At 38.3% G+C, this 16,543-nt stretch overlaps 1 protein-coding gene across 1 annotated transcript in view; it reads right to left on the reverse strand.

The window, feature by feature from the left end:
- Positions 1-16,543, reverse strand: part of SLC35F1 (solute carrier family 35 member F1) — a 405,879-nt gene that overhangs the window by 138,592 nt on the left and 250,744 nt on the right. Inside the window, exon 2 of the mRNA XM_047103324.1 lies at positions 16,286-16,461. Coding sequence (XP_046959280.1) covers positions 16,286-16,461 — 176 coding nt within the window. The remainder of the gene's footprint in view (positions 1-16,285; positions 16,462-16,543) is intronic.

A 16,543-nucleotide genomic window follows, 5' to 3' on the forward strand; every position in this document is an offset into this window, starting at 1 on the left:
CTGATTCCCATACCAGTCATCTAAACCACATTGCTAATTTACGCTGATTTGGGATTCCTGGAACCTACTTCCATGTCACCTTCATTATTTTTTGAAAAAAAGATATGAAGTATAGGTACTAGGCTCACATTTTTTTGGATTAAATATTAATAAAAATGCATAAGAGAAAAGAAAACCATATGTAAATAACATAGCCATAGAAATAGCCAGATATATTTGGCTAATGGGCATAATTCTACAATGACATTGGCTAAAATCTCTCTATTTCTCTCCAGTTCATTCTTACCAGGCATATCTACACCAGTAAACCTCCCCTGGGATTCAAAATCCAAATGTTGGATTTTGCCCAAACACCCAAAGGTTATCCGTCTGATTTCTAAGCAAAAAGAATCTTTTTTTTTTTTTTTTTTTTTTGAATGGAGATTCTGATTAAACCCTAGCTAAACTGACTCATGTGCTTCGGTTTACATGATGCCCTAAAGGATTAACACTGATGTCATTTATACGATAACAAGCTGTGTTTACAGCAATAAAGAAAGCTAGGCTTAGGTAGTATTAATAGCCCTACTAATTACACTACTATAAAAGGTTTATGGATGATATAAATTTCTATATTATTACTCCAAGGCTCTGGCAGTGGCATTCTTCCAGAGGAACGTATCGCAGGGCTCATTTGTTTTCCTTTCTTTGCACTAATTCACAAGGAGATGAAAACAAGAGACTGAGTGAAAGAAAGAAGGAAAGGAGCCCACCAGGACTTAGTCTTACACCAAGAATAGACTATGCAAGCAATCATTATCATTTCTTGTTTTTATTTTAGGATTCAAATGCTATTTCTTCCTGCCAATAAACATACAAAAGGATGCTCATGTCACCGGTAATTAACAAAATGAAATTTAAAACAATGAGATATTTTTCACCTTTTGTCAATCTGGACAAAAATATTAATGATAATATTCAGTGTTGGTAAATAAGTAAGGAAATATACTCTCAAATACTGTTAGTAGGCTTTTGAACTGGTAATAATTTCCGGAGAGGAGAGATTTAGTGATATTTATCAATATTTAAAATGCCCTTGACTCAGCATTTAAATTTTTAGCAATCTAAGCTACAAAATACTCTCACAGGTATTTAAAATATATTTACAAGGATGTTTCTTATACAATAGAAGGAATAACTCAAAATTGGCAATACCCTATTTGACTGCTAATTGTGAGTATCATCAGTACTATTACAATAACTAAAAACTGTAAGGTAAATGTACATGTACAGAGATGGGAAATTTTCCAGGATATATTAAGTGAAAAAAGCAACTTTCATAACAACATATATAGTTCCTAGCATTTACATTAAAACACATTATAACTACATATTTGATTGCATATGCATAAAAAACTGCCATGAAAATGAACAATAAAATTTTAACAAAGACTTCCATTGAAGAAGAGAAGGATTTATTTGGTGAGTGGGAAACATTATCCCTTAAAAAACATATTTAGGTCTGTCTTTGCAATGTTTATATTTACATAAACATGTATTATTTATATTCATGTATTACTTGGGTAATTTAAAAATAAATATAAATTTTACAATGGTTATAACATTGTCACCTCAAATATTGTCTCAGAGTGTCTTGGCTTTTCATGGTTTCCTCCTAGTATTTAGCAGTTTTTATAAAGTAGACATCTACCTTCGAAGCAGTCCAATGAAGATCTTTGATCAGAAGATTCATTATTAAAGAGGTCTTTCAATGTATGTTAACTCAACCAAATTGAATTGTTTTAACTGGAAGTTCTATATTAAGGGGCGAATGGAATTCTTTGAGTTTAGCAATAATGCTGTATACAGAGTACAGTATCTACCAAAGTTATTTTTTATAAAACCAGTATCTAAAATATTAAGTTTATTTTATTTTTTTACATTTGGATCAATGTCCCCACTCTTAAATCCAAGGCAACTTAGCTTGCACTTTGAAGACATACTGCTCAGAGAACAAAAATTAGAATATTACATCTTTGGCCTCTTTTCCTCAAGTAGACAGGCTAATTAGAAAGTAAGAATAACAACATTCTACTATCTTGATTTTGAGTTTCTCGCACCTTATTAAAAGACCTCATTTTGGTTAAATGAATGAAGCCGGGAAGTATGTGTTGATTTCAATGGGTATGAGAAAAATCACTTTTTATTAACCGATTCCTTCCCCCAACTATTTTTTAAAAATACTGAATTCAACATAAATCAAAAGTAAAGAAGGATTTGCATAATTATCCAAAGTCTGATTGACCAGTGCACTTTAACTTAGAGCAAATAAAGCTTTAAAAGACAGTGTAGTGATGAAATTGTGACAGGTGTCAGTACAGCACAGGAGTGGTCATAGCAGTCCAGGCAAGAGGTGATGGATGGCTTGGCTTAGACATGCTAGAGCAAATGCAGATAGAAAGAGGCCATCGGTAAGGGTCTCACATAGTATCTGGTACACAGTGGGCTCAATAAACATTTGTGAAATTTAACTGAAGACAACTTTGTATCAGTCAATATATCCCACAACCAAATGTAATTTTAACTCCAGAGATGATGGGAGTTTTCTACATTAGTTTGTTAGGTGTGTTTAAACTTTAATCATGGGAGCTGCATGGACACACAGGGAATACTCATGGCTGGAGATATGCTCCTTCAGGGGAGATACCCTTCTCTGGTTTTCAGGTCACACCGTGAATAAGTAGATTATATCAGGAATTGTGGTACGTGATTAGTAGGAGGCAAAAACGATCTCTTCAAAGGAATCAATAATTGCTGCATTTAGTTAGATATGTATCTGTGCTACTTTCTGCAAACAAATTGGGACTATTAGAAATTGTACCTACTGTGAGACTAGTTATGAAAGGCAACATTAATTTACTCCTCCAGAATACTATCAAATGGTGACCTACCCTGAATGAGATGTGATCTTAGTGGAACATGCTGTACAGTAAGAAAATGAGAAAATGGTCAAAAGCAAGAAGTTGACACTTTGGTTTCCCTTCTTGCTGCTCCACAGCTGTTAATGGTCCCAATGAGTGGTTGGCAGTCCTTCTCCTCAGTCAGGTACTGAAATAAAGCTTGTGAACTTTGATATTCTTCACTGTGCTACTGTTTTTCACTTTATAACATTAAATTATTAAAGTTTCTAACATTTTACAGGGGTTCTTGAAACTTGGGAAGAGCTTAAGTTCATACACCAGCAAGCATTGAGGTACATCCCCAAATGACCAGAAGGGTAAGGGGCTCCTTAAAGGTATTGCCAAAAAAATAAAGAAAAGGACTGTTTGTCATTACAGAAAGGGGTCACTTAAGCCAGGCAAATTGATGGAGACCAGCGAGCCATATATAGCTGCCTGTAAGAGGATAGGAGACCTTTGAGAGTCTTGGAAGTCACTAATAATCATGAAATTAGCCAACTGCCCTAGCTCAAAGAAGTTTAGCAGGCTAGAAGTCACCACAGCTAAGTCTAAATAGAGGACACGGATGATATCTGTGTCTTATTCTCCTGGGGCGACAATGTATGTGGGGGTGTGTACAAGGACTAGAGGAACAACTATGGCTCTTTTAATGCAAAGTCAGGATCCTAGAACACAGGCGTGAGCCTACATACCAACAGAATGCCACAACACAGCAATGTATTGACTGTAACTGCTTGTAATGAATTCTTCTGCTGTGAATAATTGGGAAGGGGGTACTGGCGGCTGATGGAGAAAACAGTCATGAAAATAGATGACAGAGGAGAAGTAAATTCCTTTACAATGAAGATTTGGTGGAGATGAAGGAAAGCGAGACCCTCAGATCTGGCCTCTTGCAATTACAGGGACTCTTTACTAGTCACTCTCCTCCTCTTGCCTATGAGCTTAGAAGGAATGGGAGAAGGGAGAGTTGGGCATCCTTCACATCTGGGAGTACAGTGCCTAACAGAACGAGGCCTTCCAAAAGCATTTGCTGAATAAATGAATGGAATAATAGATGAATGAATATGTGAGGGAAGAAATACGTGACTGAGGAAGATACATGAAATTACATTTAGATAAGAGACATATGAGCAAGATGTACTCAGTTCAGAGACTTCTAGAAGGTTCTGTATGAAATAAACATGGGCACAATAAAACTCAGTAGGCTGGGAAGCAGTTGCATCCTTGGCTTGTGCATATGGGGCTGACTCCTTTCGTTAAGAGACACTCCGAGTATAGGAACACACTTTCCTGTTAGGTATTTAAATTACTCAACATATCCAATGCCAAAACAACAGAAACCGAGAGTTGAGATTTATTAAGTTTCCATATAGTAAATAACTTACAATTTTTAACAGTGCAGAGACTTCCACATTTATGTCACTTACATAAGATCTGCCCACACGTTTCTCTGTTAGAAAGAAGTTACCAAGTTCCTTAACTTTATTTTTAGAAGTTGAGTTCTTTGTTTGCTTCTGAATGATCTAACTTAGTTTCTTTTAGCCTGACAAAAGTTTAAAATCAATAGCTTGCTTAAAGCTGTGCTATAATGGCCCTGAGTTTAACACAGCCCAGCTGGAAATTTCGACCTCAGTGAATGACATTCACTAAGCCAAAAGTTGAAATGTGCTTGTAGGTACAGAACCAGATGCTTTGAATTTGGTGAGACCCCAGTAGTCCATTGAGTTTGTCTGTGGCATGCTCTTCCTGCTGAAAGATGGGTGAGTGAGAGCTCCATGATCTTGACAGCATGGCTTTCCCCTCTTCTCAGCTAGAAGATGACATACTGGTGGCCATTTCACTGGCTATGTAGCCCCCAAAGCTTTGTGCTCTCTGGGGGCATTTTGCAGCCCTTTTTCATCTTGGATTATTTTTATTTTTTCCTCTCCCCACCCTGATTTTATTTTTCAACTTTAAAAATAGGACAAATGTTCTGACCCTGTCAAAAATGGAAGCAAGATTCCTTTTAATGAGCTCATCCGAGGACAATTCTTGTCTGTGTGGTAGTTTATTAGTAAGGCTAATCTCTGCTTATAGATTTCATACTATGGCTTCCACTGAAATATCCTTAAAAGGGACGTGTTGCTCTCTGCTCATTCCAGATAACTGATGGAGATTTGGGATTCTGATTATAAAATAATGATCCAGCTCTCCCTCTGGGAATGCATCTTAAGAATCCCTACTATTGTAATGATAGGTCTTCTAAAGCACCTATGGCCACTGCCCAAGAATGGATTCCTTGCTGGAAATTATCTTGGACAGAAATGCCATCCCTTCATGGTTTTGGACAAACCACATTTCTCTGTCCTTAACTTCTCCAGCTGGCGTATGCCTTGGTCAGCAGGCCAAATAGGAATGTGATCTTCTCAGCTGCTTTGGCTCTGCTTTGCTTTCCATATGCGTATTCAGTTGGTTGCAGTTCACAGATGCACTGTGTGTGTGTTGTGGAAGAAAAACATTCATGAAAAAAGGTAATCAAACTTAGTTTACAACATACTGATCTTAATTGGTGTCCTTGTGCTTCTGAGCCTTTTCTTGAGCAAAGGATAGTAACTTGGAATCGGAATTTGCAGGCATGGCTTAAAATGAATCTGGATCTTCTCTGTAACATCTAAATTTGTAGTGACAGTTTTATCTTAGTAAAGTGAATGGGAATGTTTTTCTTCCCTTTTGTATATCAGTTATGATTATGGGAGAAGGAAAAAGCTGGGTGAAGAGAGGAAATGGGAGAAGAGAGAGGAAACATACGTATCAACAAGAGGAAAAGAAAGGGTGGGAAATAATTTTGTGTTGAGATTTCATTGTTAAAATCAAAGCTCTAGAGCAAAGTACTCATTCATTTCTAGGGATAAGCATGGATCTAGGGAGTTGTTCTTTCAATTCTTCCTTCGGCAGCCCTCCCTTCCCCCTTTGTGACCTCTCATAGTTAGGGTGCAGTTATGCCAGAAAGTAGAAAGGTGGTGCTGGGTCCCATTGGACAGATTCTGGATGCTCACTGTTGCCCTTGGCTTGACTTTCTCAGGCAAAAGACCCCCCACTCTACACGCTGGGACAGGGGGACTTGGGCTAGTGCATTTCAGAATGAGTCGTGCGCCAGTGTAATGATTCTATCAGTGAGTCCCCTTACTCACATTGGCCACCGCAGTGGTGAGAAAACATCTGAAATGTCTCTTGTTTTTGATCCTTCTATGAATCATACCAGTGCCTACTGTGACATCCAGTGACAAAAGAAGAACACAACTGCGGCAATATGGCTAATGAATTTCAGGGTCTTCGTGATGGAATTTATCCAAATTAAGGGTTACATGTGTAAAATCCAACTTGCTAAGGAGGAGAATCAATATTTATTAAGTCAATATAATGCCAATGATGGCAGATCATATGTATTCAATGCTTCTATAAGCCTGATCCTGTGCTAGAAATTTTCCATACATCACCTCATTTAGTCCACAGGAAACCCGTCAGGTGGTTGCTCTTATTACCCTGACATATAAACTGAAGAAAAACAACACAGAAAAGTTATGGAAACTTACCAGGATGATGCAGTGACTCTTACATCTGGACTGAACTGAGAAACAGAAAAAGTCTAGACCCTAATTGTTTAAAATTATATTTTAATTTAGTGGACTTAAGTAGTAATTACTAAATATGATTCTTACAGATGGGCATTTTCTTAGACATGACTAATTAGTTCAAGGTAAAAGAAAGTAATATGCTACTTTATAGAATGAAGTGTGAAATGGTAAAACAAAATGGTCAGACACATAAATTTTGATCATCTTTTCTTTTATCTGCAAGTCATTTCCTTTATGTTTCTCCTCCTATAAGTCACTGAAGGGGCACAGTCACTCCAACTTGCAGTCAGAACCCACCATTTGCAAACACCACATTTAAATTTGGTGAGTTACATGATCTTCTTTCTGGTCTTCCAAAATCTCAGAAATGGAAGCCAGTGAAACCAGATACTCAAAAAATGCACAGACAGAGAATTCTGATCTAAAGTAACCACACTGCAAATCTAATCCTGTGAAGGAAAAAAAAAAAGAAAAGGTTTGCTTCATTTTTCCACCTCACAAATCTCATGTAGCAGACTGCAGTAGGGTCTGCAAGATGGCTAACTGCTGAGTCTTTGATTTAATGAAAACTTAGGGAAAGCAATTCAACTCACTGCAGGGACTGCTTTGTTCTTCCATTATGATTCTTTTTTAATGAGAAAGATGATTGTAAGGATAAACTCTATTCCTCTGAATTCTTACACTAATTACATACAAAGCACTATTTTGGCAGAAGGGGACTTATCTCCTTCAGGCAATACAGTTATCATCTTGTAACCACCCTTCAGTCTCCCACATGAACACTGGAGCTTCGTGCCAGGAATGAATGTTGCTCTATGCCAGCTCTCAGCATGGATAGGTGACTGCTTAAAGATTTCCAGAATTAACAGTCAACGTGGACTCCAGATAAGACAGAGAGACCATCCCTCCCTCCAAGCTTATGGGCGGTTTGGAATGAAAGAATCAGAAGCGCATCCCTTAAGCGAAGTATTTGGCATGGGGAATGAGGGAGGGTTTGATGTATAGAGTGTATGTGTGCATGCGTGTACATTTATAAGATGATCGATTAAGAGGAGAAGCAGTGTTGCACATTCATGTCATTTTCCTTTCATCTAAAAGTCATTTAAGCGATACTGAAAGTTCTGTGCAAGGTCTCACTCTATTTGAGATTCATCCACTTGAGCACAAACAGGACATGCTCTGTTGGGTACTCTTAACTTTGATTAAGACTGTGGAAGACTTGATTTGGTGCAGATTCACCCTGTCAGCGCTGCATATGTATGCAGTGTGTGTATTTTTGCGTTGTTTAGTGGGTTATGAGCTTGATAAATAACAGTTTATGTCACATGAGCAAGGTCCTTGGAGCAGGGTTTGTTTGTTTTTTTCCCCCCTTTTGGAAACGATACTCATTCTTATAGTCTAAAAGCATGCCATATGAAGTGAGAAGTTTTTTTTTTTTTTTCAACGTTTATTTATTTTTGTGACAGAGAGAGACAGAGCATGAACGGGGGAGGGGCAGAGAGAGAGGGAGACATAGAATCGGAAACAAGCTCCAGGCTCTGAGCCATCAGCCCAGAGCCTGACGCGGGGCTCGAACTCCCGGACCGCGAGATCGTGACCTGGCTGAAGTCGGACACTTAACCGACTGCGCCACCCAGGCGCCCCTGAAGTGAGAAGTTTTAATGCTGACCTCCTAATATCCACAAGTGATTGAAGGAATAGCTACTATAGTTTCCCTATTGGAAACTCTGGGCCTAGCGAGACATTATTTTATCATGGTAACCATGGAGGGATAGTGAAGAGTCAATTAATTCTTTTTCATTCATTTTGTTTGGCCTTCGGTCAGGTGTATTAAAGTATAATTTACCTGTGGTAAAATCCATTTAAGTGTATAGCTTGAAGAGTTTTAACAAATGTATATAGTCCTGTAATCTCTACAACAATCAACATCTACAGAACATTTCCATTACCCGGAAAGTTCCCCTGTGCCCCTTTGCAGTCAGTCTCCCCTCCCACTCTGAGGCTTTGGCAACCACATATCTATTTCCTCACTTTATAGTTTTGCCTTTTCCAGAACATCACATTATTACCCAGTATTTAATTACACAGTACCAGAGTTTTCATGTCTGCCTTCCTGAACTTATCATAATGCTTTTAAGGTTAATCCATATCATTGCATGTGTCAGTAGCTTATTCCTTGTCATGGCCGAGTGGTACTCCATTGTATGAATTTACCACAATTTGTTTATCCTTTCACAAGCTGGTGAGCATTTGGGTTGTTTACAGTTTTTGGCCATTATGAACAAAGCTGCAATGGACATTTGTATATAGTTCTCTGTGTGCACATCATGTTCTTATTTCTCTTGGGACAGTGTGATTGACGGGTCATATTTAAGTGTATATTTAACTTCATAAGAAACTGCCAAGCCATTTTGCAAAGTGGTGGTATCATTATGCATTCCCAGCAGCAGTCTATGAGAGTTTCAGTTGCTCTTGCTAGAACCAGATTCTAGCTTTCTGTTGTGATTTTCTCTAATAATTTCCCAGCATGGTTTGTGTATATTCCCTTCTTCTTCCCTCCCTCCCCTGTTCCCACCTTTTCTTCTCTCTTCCCCAACAACATAATCATAATTCCCATCTACCAAAGATTCATCTGAGCACCTCAGTTCCTAAAGTACAACCTTTCTATACTATGGGGACTAGAACACTCCAATCATACTTAAGTAAAAATAAATGCAACCTGATAAGGAATAGGAATGGAGGTCTGCCAGGTAATTTCCCACACGGGAGAATTTTTAAGAGGCTCCAATGAATATTACCTCACCAGTCGTAGGTAAGTGACGGTAGTATTTGCCCCCACAACTTCCAAGGGAGTTATAATTCAGTATTTACACTTGCCAAGTGTTTTCTTATACTGCCAACCCACTCCTTCTCCTCACTGACCCAAAGTCCAACCCAAAGTCCTTCTCAGTGATATAGTAAAGGTTATCCAGAGAATTGGAAACTGAGCTATGTGCGAGCATAACTTGAGCTTTTGCTCTGAGGAAAATCCTGGATCCTGCTTTAACTTTTTTCACTGCTCTGGCCCATGTTGTTGACCTCCTATGGTGTGGGTCAAAGAACATTCCAATAAAGGCAAGGGGCAAAGATTCACAGAGGCACAGCAGTATTAACAGAATTAGGGAAATGAGATCCACATGGTGCTCTAAGATCTGATAGACTGTGAAATGCCAGATACTTATTTCCAAGACATCATTGTGGTTCTGTGAGAAGTCTATATTATTTTGTATGAAGTCCTACGTTTCCCCTAATTACAGAGATATTTTTAATCTTGCAACATTGGTAATTAAGAATTTAGCCTATGTAATTGTATGTAAGAAGTGCAGTGTTTCCGAAAAGAACAAATATGAAGCCTGTCTGGTGTGGGAAGAGGTAACAATTACTTACTGATTAATTTTCCCCAGCCACCACCAAAAGGAGAAATGCTTTTTTTGGCACAAATTCCGAGAAGCATCTTCATTTAAAATGCTGAGGGCTATGGGACTGGACCATTGGGCCATGAATTGCATCTAGCTGTTATGTGTAGACAAAGCTGTCATTTTTATGTATTTCTTTCATCTCTCTTGCATTACTTGAGTGCCCTGGGTAGGAAAAGGAGATGGTGGGGAGGACGGGCAGGGAGAGAGCAAGTGCTTGAAAGACCTGAACAGAGTTCATTTTTCAGCCTCCCCACTTAAAAGTGAAATTTGAACTAGGATTTCTATCTTCTGGAATTTAATGTTCAAAATGGGTATATTTTTCATAAAAAGCATGGCATGTGTTTACTTTTCAGTATTCTTTCTTTAGAAAAAGTCAAAGGGATTACACATGGTGATGTTTTGATGAGTGCTCTGTTAGTACTATTAAAGACCTCTTTTTCACACTAACATAAAAAAAATATATCAATGATTCAATAGATACTTTAATGTCTATGTTTCAAGAATTTTCTGAAAAGCAAAATACATGCACAACCCATCATATTGCTTTTAGCTGGAAGCTTGTCTTTTATTCAAAATTGGAAGAGCTTATAAAAATACCTTTCAATGAAAAAGCAGAATTTATAAAATGAGTCACCAGGAATATATCTAATGATGATCTATGGTGGCCACAATTTCTTTTCTTTCCAAGGTCTGTATATGAAATGAAGCAGATACTTCTCTTTCTATTTGTGCTTTCATTACTGATACCCATTTTTTTTTTCATCACCATGCCTTAGGGAGGAAAACATGGATTGAAAGTGTTTTCTCCCCCCTTAAGCGTCCTGCCTTGGCCCCACAATTCTTTCCTACCCCATCACAGAGTAAACTGTGAATGAAAAAATAAAGAGGAATTAGAGAGATAGGAACTGAAGAAAATTGGCAGAAGAAGAAAAGAAGGAAATTATTGACTGTTTAAAAACCGTTGTTCACATTCACTCAGAAGTTAAAAATTGCCAAAAGAGAAACCATAGGTATCTATTATTTAAGAGCTGCTGAAAGTACTTCTGGGAAGCAGCAGGATTCTTAAGATAATTGGTAAGGGAACTTTATGGGTAGAAAATCTAATAACATATTTTTTTTTCCTTGATATCCTATCTTCACCTTTGTTTTTAAAAGCCTGTCACATTTCTCGCTTCTACAACATAAATGTGAGAATGGCTGGGCTTTAGTTAGACCCCATCCTGTTCTTCTTTCTTCTTGTTCATACTCTTTGCTTTTTGTGTCTCTCTGCTTCCTGATTTCAGCTAGCATTGCATGGAATTTTAAGAAAAAAAGTAGACATGAGGAAGAGTCTTCTTTTGAGAATTTCCCAGGCAGTCTATGGCCATACCACCCTGAACGTGCCCGATCTCGTTTGATCTCGGAAGCTAAGCAGGGTCGGGCCTGGTTAGTACTTGGATGGGAGAATTTCCCAGGAAAATCCATCAGTTTCTGGGAGGTTCACTATACTTTCCTAGTTATACTACTGTGAGATAATAGAAAATATATATTGGTCTCTGCCCTCAGTTCCTGGCACAGAGCTCCAAAAACCCTTGTGATTTCCTAATAAGAGTACTTAGGAGCATCTTTTGTTCTAATATTTGGTCTTTGACCTTGGTTCCTGACACAGAGTTCCCAAATCCCTTGGGATTTCCAGGGTGATAGCCATTACTTTTGTTCTAATGAGGTTACTCTTGCTAGGCTCCAGGATAGGGACTGGTTACCACAAAGTCCAAGCCATGATTAGAAGTTTGGATTTTTCAGCCTCATCTCTCCATTCTCCAGAGAGTGAGAGGGGCTGGAAATGGAGTTAATGATCAATCATGCCTACATAATGAACTCCATAAAAATGTCTAACGTAGAGGATTCAGAGAGCTTCAGGGTTGATGAATAAATACATGGTGATATGGAAAGAGTGGCCTATGCAGACAGGCATGAGTTGTACTTTGTGCAACTCATCTATTTCATCTGGATGTTCATGTATATCATTCATCATATTCTTTTATAATATACTGATAAACAGTAATGAACTGTTTTTCTGAGTCCTGTGAGCCACTCTACTAAATTAATCAAACTCAAGAAGGAAGCTGTAGGAACCTCTGATTTACAGTCCATTAGTCAGAAGCAGAGGCTACAACCCAGACTTGCAATTAGCATCTGAAGTGAGAGGGGCAGTCATGTGAGGCCGAGCTCTTAACTTATGGGATTTGACACTATCTCCAGGTAGACAGTGTCAGAACCTGGGCTGATGGGGCGCCTGGGTGGCGCAGTTGGTTAGGTGTCCGACTTCAGCCAGGTCACGATCTCGCGGTCCGCGAGTTCGAGCCCCGCGTCCGGCTCTGGGCTGATGGCTCAGAGCCTGGAGCCTGTTTCCGATTCTGTGTCTCCCTCTCTCTCTGCCCCTCCCCCGTTCATGCTCTGTCTCTCTCTGTCCCAAAAATGAATAAACGTTGAAAAAAAACTTAAAAAAAAAAAAAAAAAAGAACCTGGGCTGACTGTAGGACACCCAGCTGATGTCACAGAATTGCTTGGTATGAAAAACACCAGGCATTCAGTGACAAAAGTGTGTTAAGTGTGGTGATAGTGTAAGGGTAAAGGGAAGACACAGGAAGAGAACTGAGTTTTTCTTTACAATTCATGATGCCCAACTAGGTACACACAGCATGAGTTTGGATTTCAGGCATCACTTCAATGAGGACATTTCAATTGCCTGAATAACTTCTCTAAAGTGGTTACTCTTAACCACTTTATTTATTTTAGCTCATTTTTATTATATATATAAATATAAATAAATATTATATATATTTATTATAGCTAAATTCTCAAACTTGCTGCTGCGTCAATGCAACTACTTGTTTGAAGTACATTTTTTTCCTATAAAGTGGTATTACTGAAGCTCTTTGCTATAAACAGCAAAAACTTTATGAATTTTGGAAACATCTCTAATAACAACCTAGTACCAGTCAAGGAAAGGGTCAGACATAAAACTTGTTCAACAAGACAAAGTTTTTAAGGACGGAGTCACACTTTTTTGGGAACCAATTTAATAATCAGGGACAAGTTCAAAACTCCAGCCTGAACCAGAGTTATATTGGAATTTCTACTGGAACCTTTTGCTTCAGAGTCTTTGGTCACTGGTTCAGTGAGCATCTGATAAAGAGAACTCAGTTTAACTTTGAAGTCAAATTTTCACAAGGCTTTTGCCATAATACCAACCTGAAGGCTCTTGAAGGGCTTCTTGCATTTATCACATTGTAATCACATGAGACGATCATAACTTTTTAGAAGTTGTATGGTTAAAATGATAAGGAAATATTTGTTTAAAAATACATTCCCGATGGGGTGCGTGGGTAGCTCAGTCGGCTGAATGTCTGACTTCAGCTCAGGTCATGATCTCACGGTTCATGAGTTCCAGCCCTGGGCTTGCTGCTGTCAGCCTATCAGCACAGAGCCCACTTCAGATCCTCTCTCTGCTTCTCGCTCTGCCCCTCCCAAGCTTATGTTGTGTCTCAAAAAATAAATAAATAAATAATTATATATATATATATATATATATATATATATATACACACACACACACACACACATATATATACACACATACATATATACATATATATACATATATATATATACATATATATATATATATACACACATATATGTATACACACACATATATACATTCCCGAGACTAACTTCTTGCAGTTTTGTGGCCTAAGGTGTGTCAAATTAAATGGTGGCCCAGTCAGGTTAGGTGACATCTGTGCTGGGAGAATTGGAAAGACAGTAATTTTGCTCAGTCCTAATCTGCACCCTTCTGGGAGGAGCGGTCAGAGAGCACCAGGAAAGGAAAAGAAATTGTGGTTGTGAGAGCAGCTCCCTTGCACACACCAGACTTTCCATCCTTTCCCCCTCTTCGCTCTGTTGTTCACTCCTTCTCAAATCTTGAGGTGCACAAGGAAAGAGATTATTATGTCTCTAGAACATAGAATGGAATCAGCCTATACAAAATTAATGTAATTACTATGTTGGTTTCCAGATGTTAGCTTAATGCCAGCCTATTAAAACTTCTAACGATGAAGATTAAAACAAACATCGTGAGTAAACACCCAAATAAAGCCATGTCAGTGAATCTAGTGATAATCTGAGGCAATGGCAGAAATCTCTAAATAGGGTATCTGAGACATTGCTTCTGGACATCACTGACTGGGATAAACAAAATTCCCTCAGGCTCTCTTCAGTCTTCTCTCCAAAAAGCCTCCGAATTCCTTGTCCTAGTCCTTGGCCTCTTGCCAGTTGTGTCTCTCCCCACCCCACCTCCACTCCCCACCACCATCTACCCTCCCCACCCAAAGCTGAGACCACATTTTCTTGACTTCGCTGTTGTGCCTCACTAGACCTTGCACCAGCGCTATTTTCTTATTTAGGGTTTTGAATTTCAAGCAAAAAGCCTCCATTTATTCAAAAGTATCTTTTCTTCCTCCGGCCTCCCCTAGACCCCACATGGGGTTGAGGGAGTCCAGGGAGGCACATGACCTGGCCTAGCATGAGCCTTACAGCTCCTAGTTCTACAGCCAGGAGCAGGTTCTGGACACAGAGGCACCGTTTCCTAATTTACAAAATTTTGGATAATAATACCTATTTCTTTGGATTGAAGAAATAAAGGAGATAATAAAGGAGATACATAGTGTTTGGCACATTATGGAGTCTTGATAGAAGGTACTGTTATAAACTTTAGGTCTTTTGCTACATTTAGTTTTCTACGCTTTCCTGTTTGTACCTATGACAGTGAAATTTTCTCTCTGTTTCTTAGATTGGCTTGATTTACTTTTTTCCTCACCACTTCCCTATGATTTTTGTGGGTTTTCTTGTTTGCATTTGTAGTGTTCAAACTGTTAGCTTCCATATATCACCCTGAGGAAATATAAGTCAGACTCAATGTCTATAGCTTCTGTAGCCTGAGGTTTTAGTTGAAATGTTATTTTTTTTAAAAAAAATTTTAATGTTTATTTATTCTTGAGAGAGAGAGAGACAAGGACAGAGTGTGAATGGGGGAGGGGGAGAGTGAGACAGGGAGACACAGAATCTGAAGCAGGCTCCAGGCTCCGAGCTGTCAGCACAGAGCCTGACGTGGGGTTCAAACTCACGAACTGTGAGATCACGACCTGAGCCGAAGTCAGATGCTTATTCTTAGATTAATGTCTACTGATATTAAATTAAAAAACAAACACCGATAATGCAATTTTTTGATAAGTTTCAAATGAATTCCAATACTTTAAACAACTCCAAAGTTAAACTGGAATTCAGTCCCAACTGAATAAAATCTAGAATTGGCCACATAGTTATAATTAAGCAATATTATTCTGGATGGCCATTTAAATAAGGAAGTGTAAAAATGAAATACTCTTACAGTTCTTATAAAAGTTTCAAAAAAGTATGACTATTAGAATTGATGAATATAGCTATTCCTATATTCTTATTTATTATTAAGGTATAAAATTATCTTCAAACATGTTAATGGTTATTTTTCAATGCATATTTCACATTCAACAGCTTCTAGGGGTGAATTGTTGGCTATCTCCATGCCAAAGGAATAAAAAAGAGTGTTTACACCAGATTCAATGGTATAATCATAAGGATCTGAATTACTCTCCCCAGAGATACACCCCCCAAAGATTTCAACTGCAATTGCCAAATAAGTTTTTCTTGCATTGATTCTTGGAGGACTTGTTTTCTTGCTTTCGCTATTTGAAGTTTAGACAGAACATCTCATTTGACCAATTGTGGTAGTTTTCTTTCCTTTCTTTTCTCTTTTATTATTACTAGAGTTGTTTGTGTTTACTATTTTTATCTTTCTTGTGACACTTTCCCAAGGAACATACATTTGTCTGTAATTCCCTTGGATTTCTGAGGACTAGCATACTGAGCACAGCTGCATCAGGCCTTTCCACGGTCCAGGGGTATAAGGGATTTTAACAGAAATTCAAATAGTGAGCAATTGTACATTTTGCCTATACATGCATTTCCTATTTCCTGCTGAAGTCACATAATTTATGCTTCTTTGTGATTTATTTATTCATTTTGTTTGCTTTATTACTGCAAAATAGAAAAGCAAGAGTTGAGGTTTTGAATTGTCTTATGATGCTGTAAGTGACAAAAAGTTAATTTAGTCATGGCTCATCATTCTTCTAGATGTCTATAAAAAAGGAACCCCGCTATATTCCCAGCTACATACGGGTTTTTGCATGCTTACCTTGTCTGACGGCTAGTGTGGTGGTATAGACCAAGAAGAGAAGGATGTAATTGAGGAAACTCTGGAAGACTGGTGTATTGGCATGGAAATCTTCTGACAGGTACTTGCTGGTCAAGCCAATTCCACAAATAAGAAGGGATAACACCTGGCCCAGAGCCACAGAGATTAACATCTCCCTGGAAAAAATAAAGGAAACAGTGAAGATCAGCAGGAAGTCCATTGAAACAATAACAGTTAAAATTTATTGAGTACTTGTGC

Source organism: Lynx rufus, unplaced genomic scaffold, assembly GCF_022079265.1.
Source record: "Lynx rufus isolate CCGP_SWC_20201006 ecotype Redwood Valley unplaced genomic scaffold, mLynRuf1.p SCAF_6, whole genome shotgun sequence".
NCBI classification, from domain to species: Eukaryota; Metazoa; Chordata; class Mammalia; order Carnivora; family Felidae; genus Lynx; species Lynx rufus.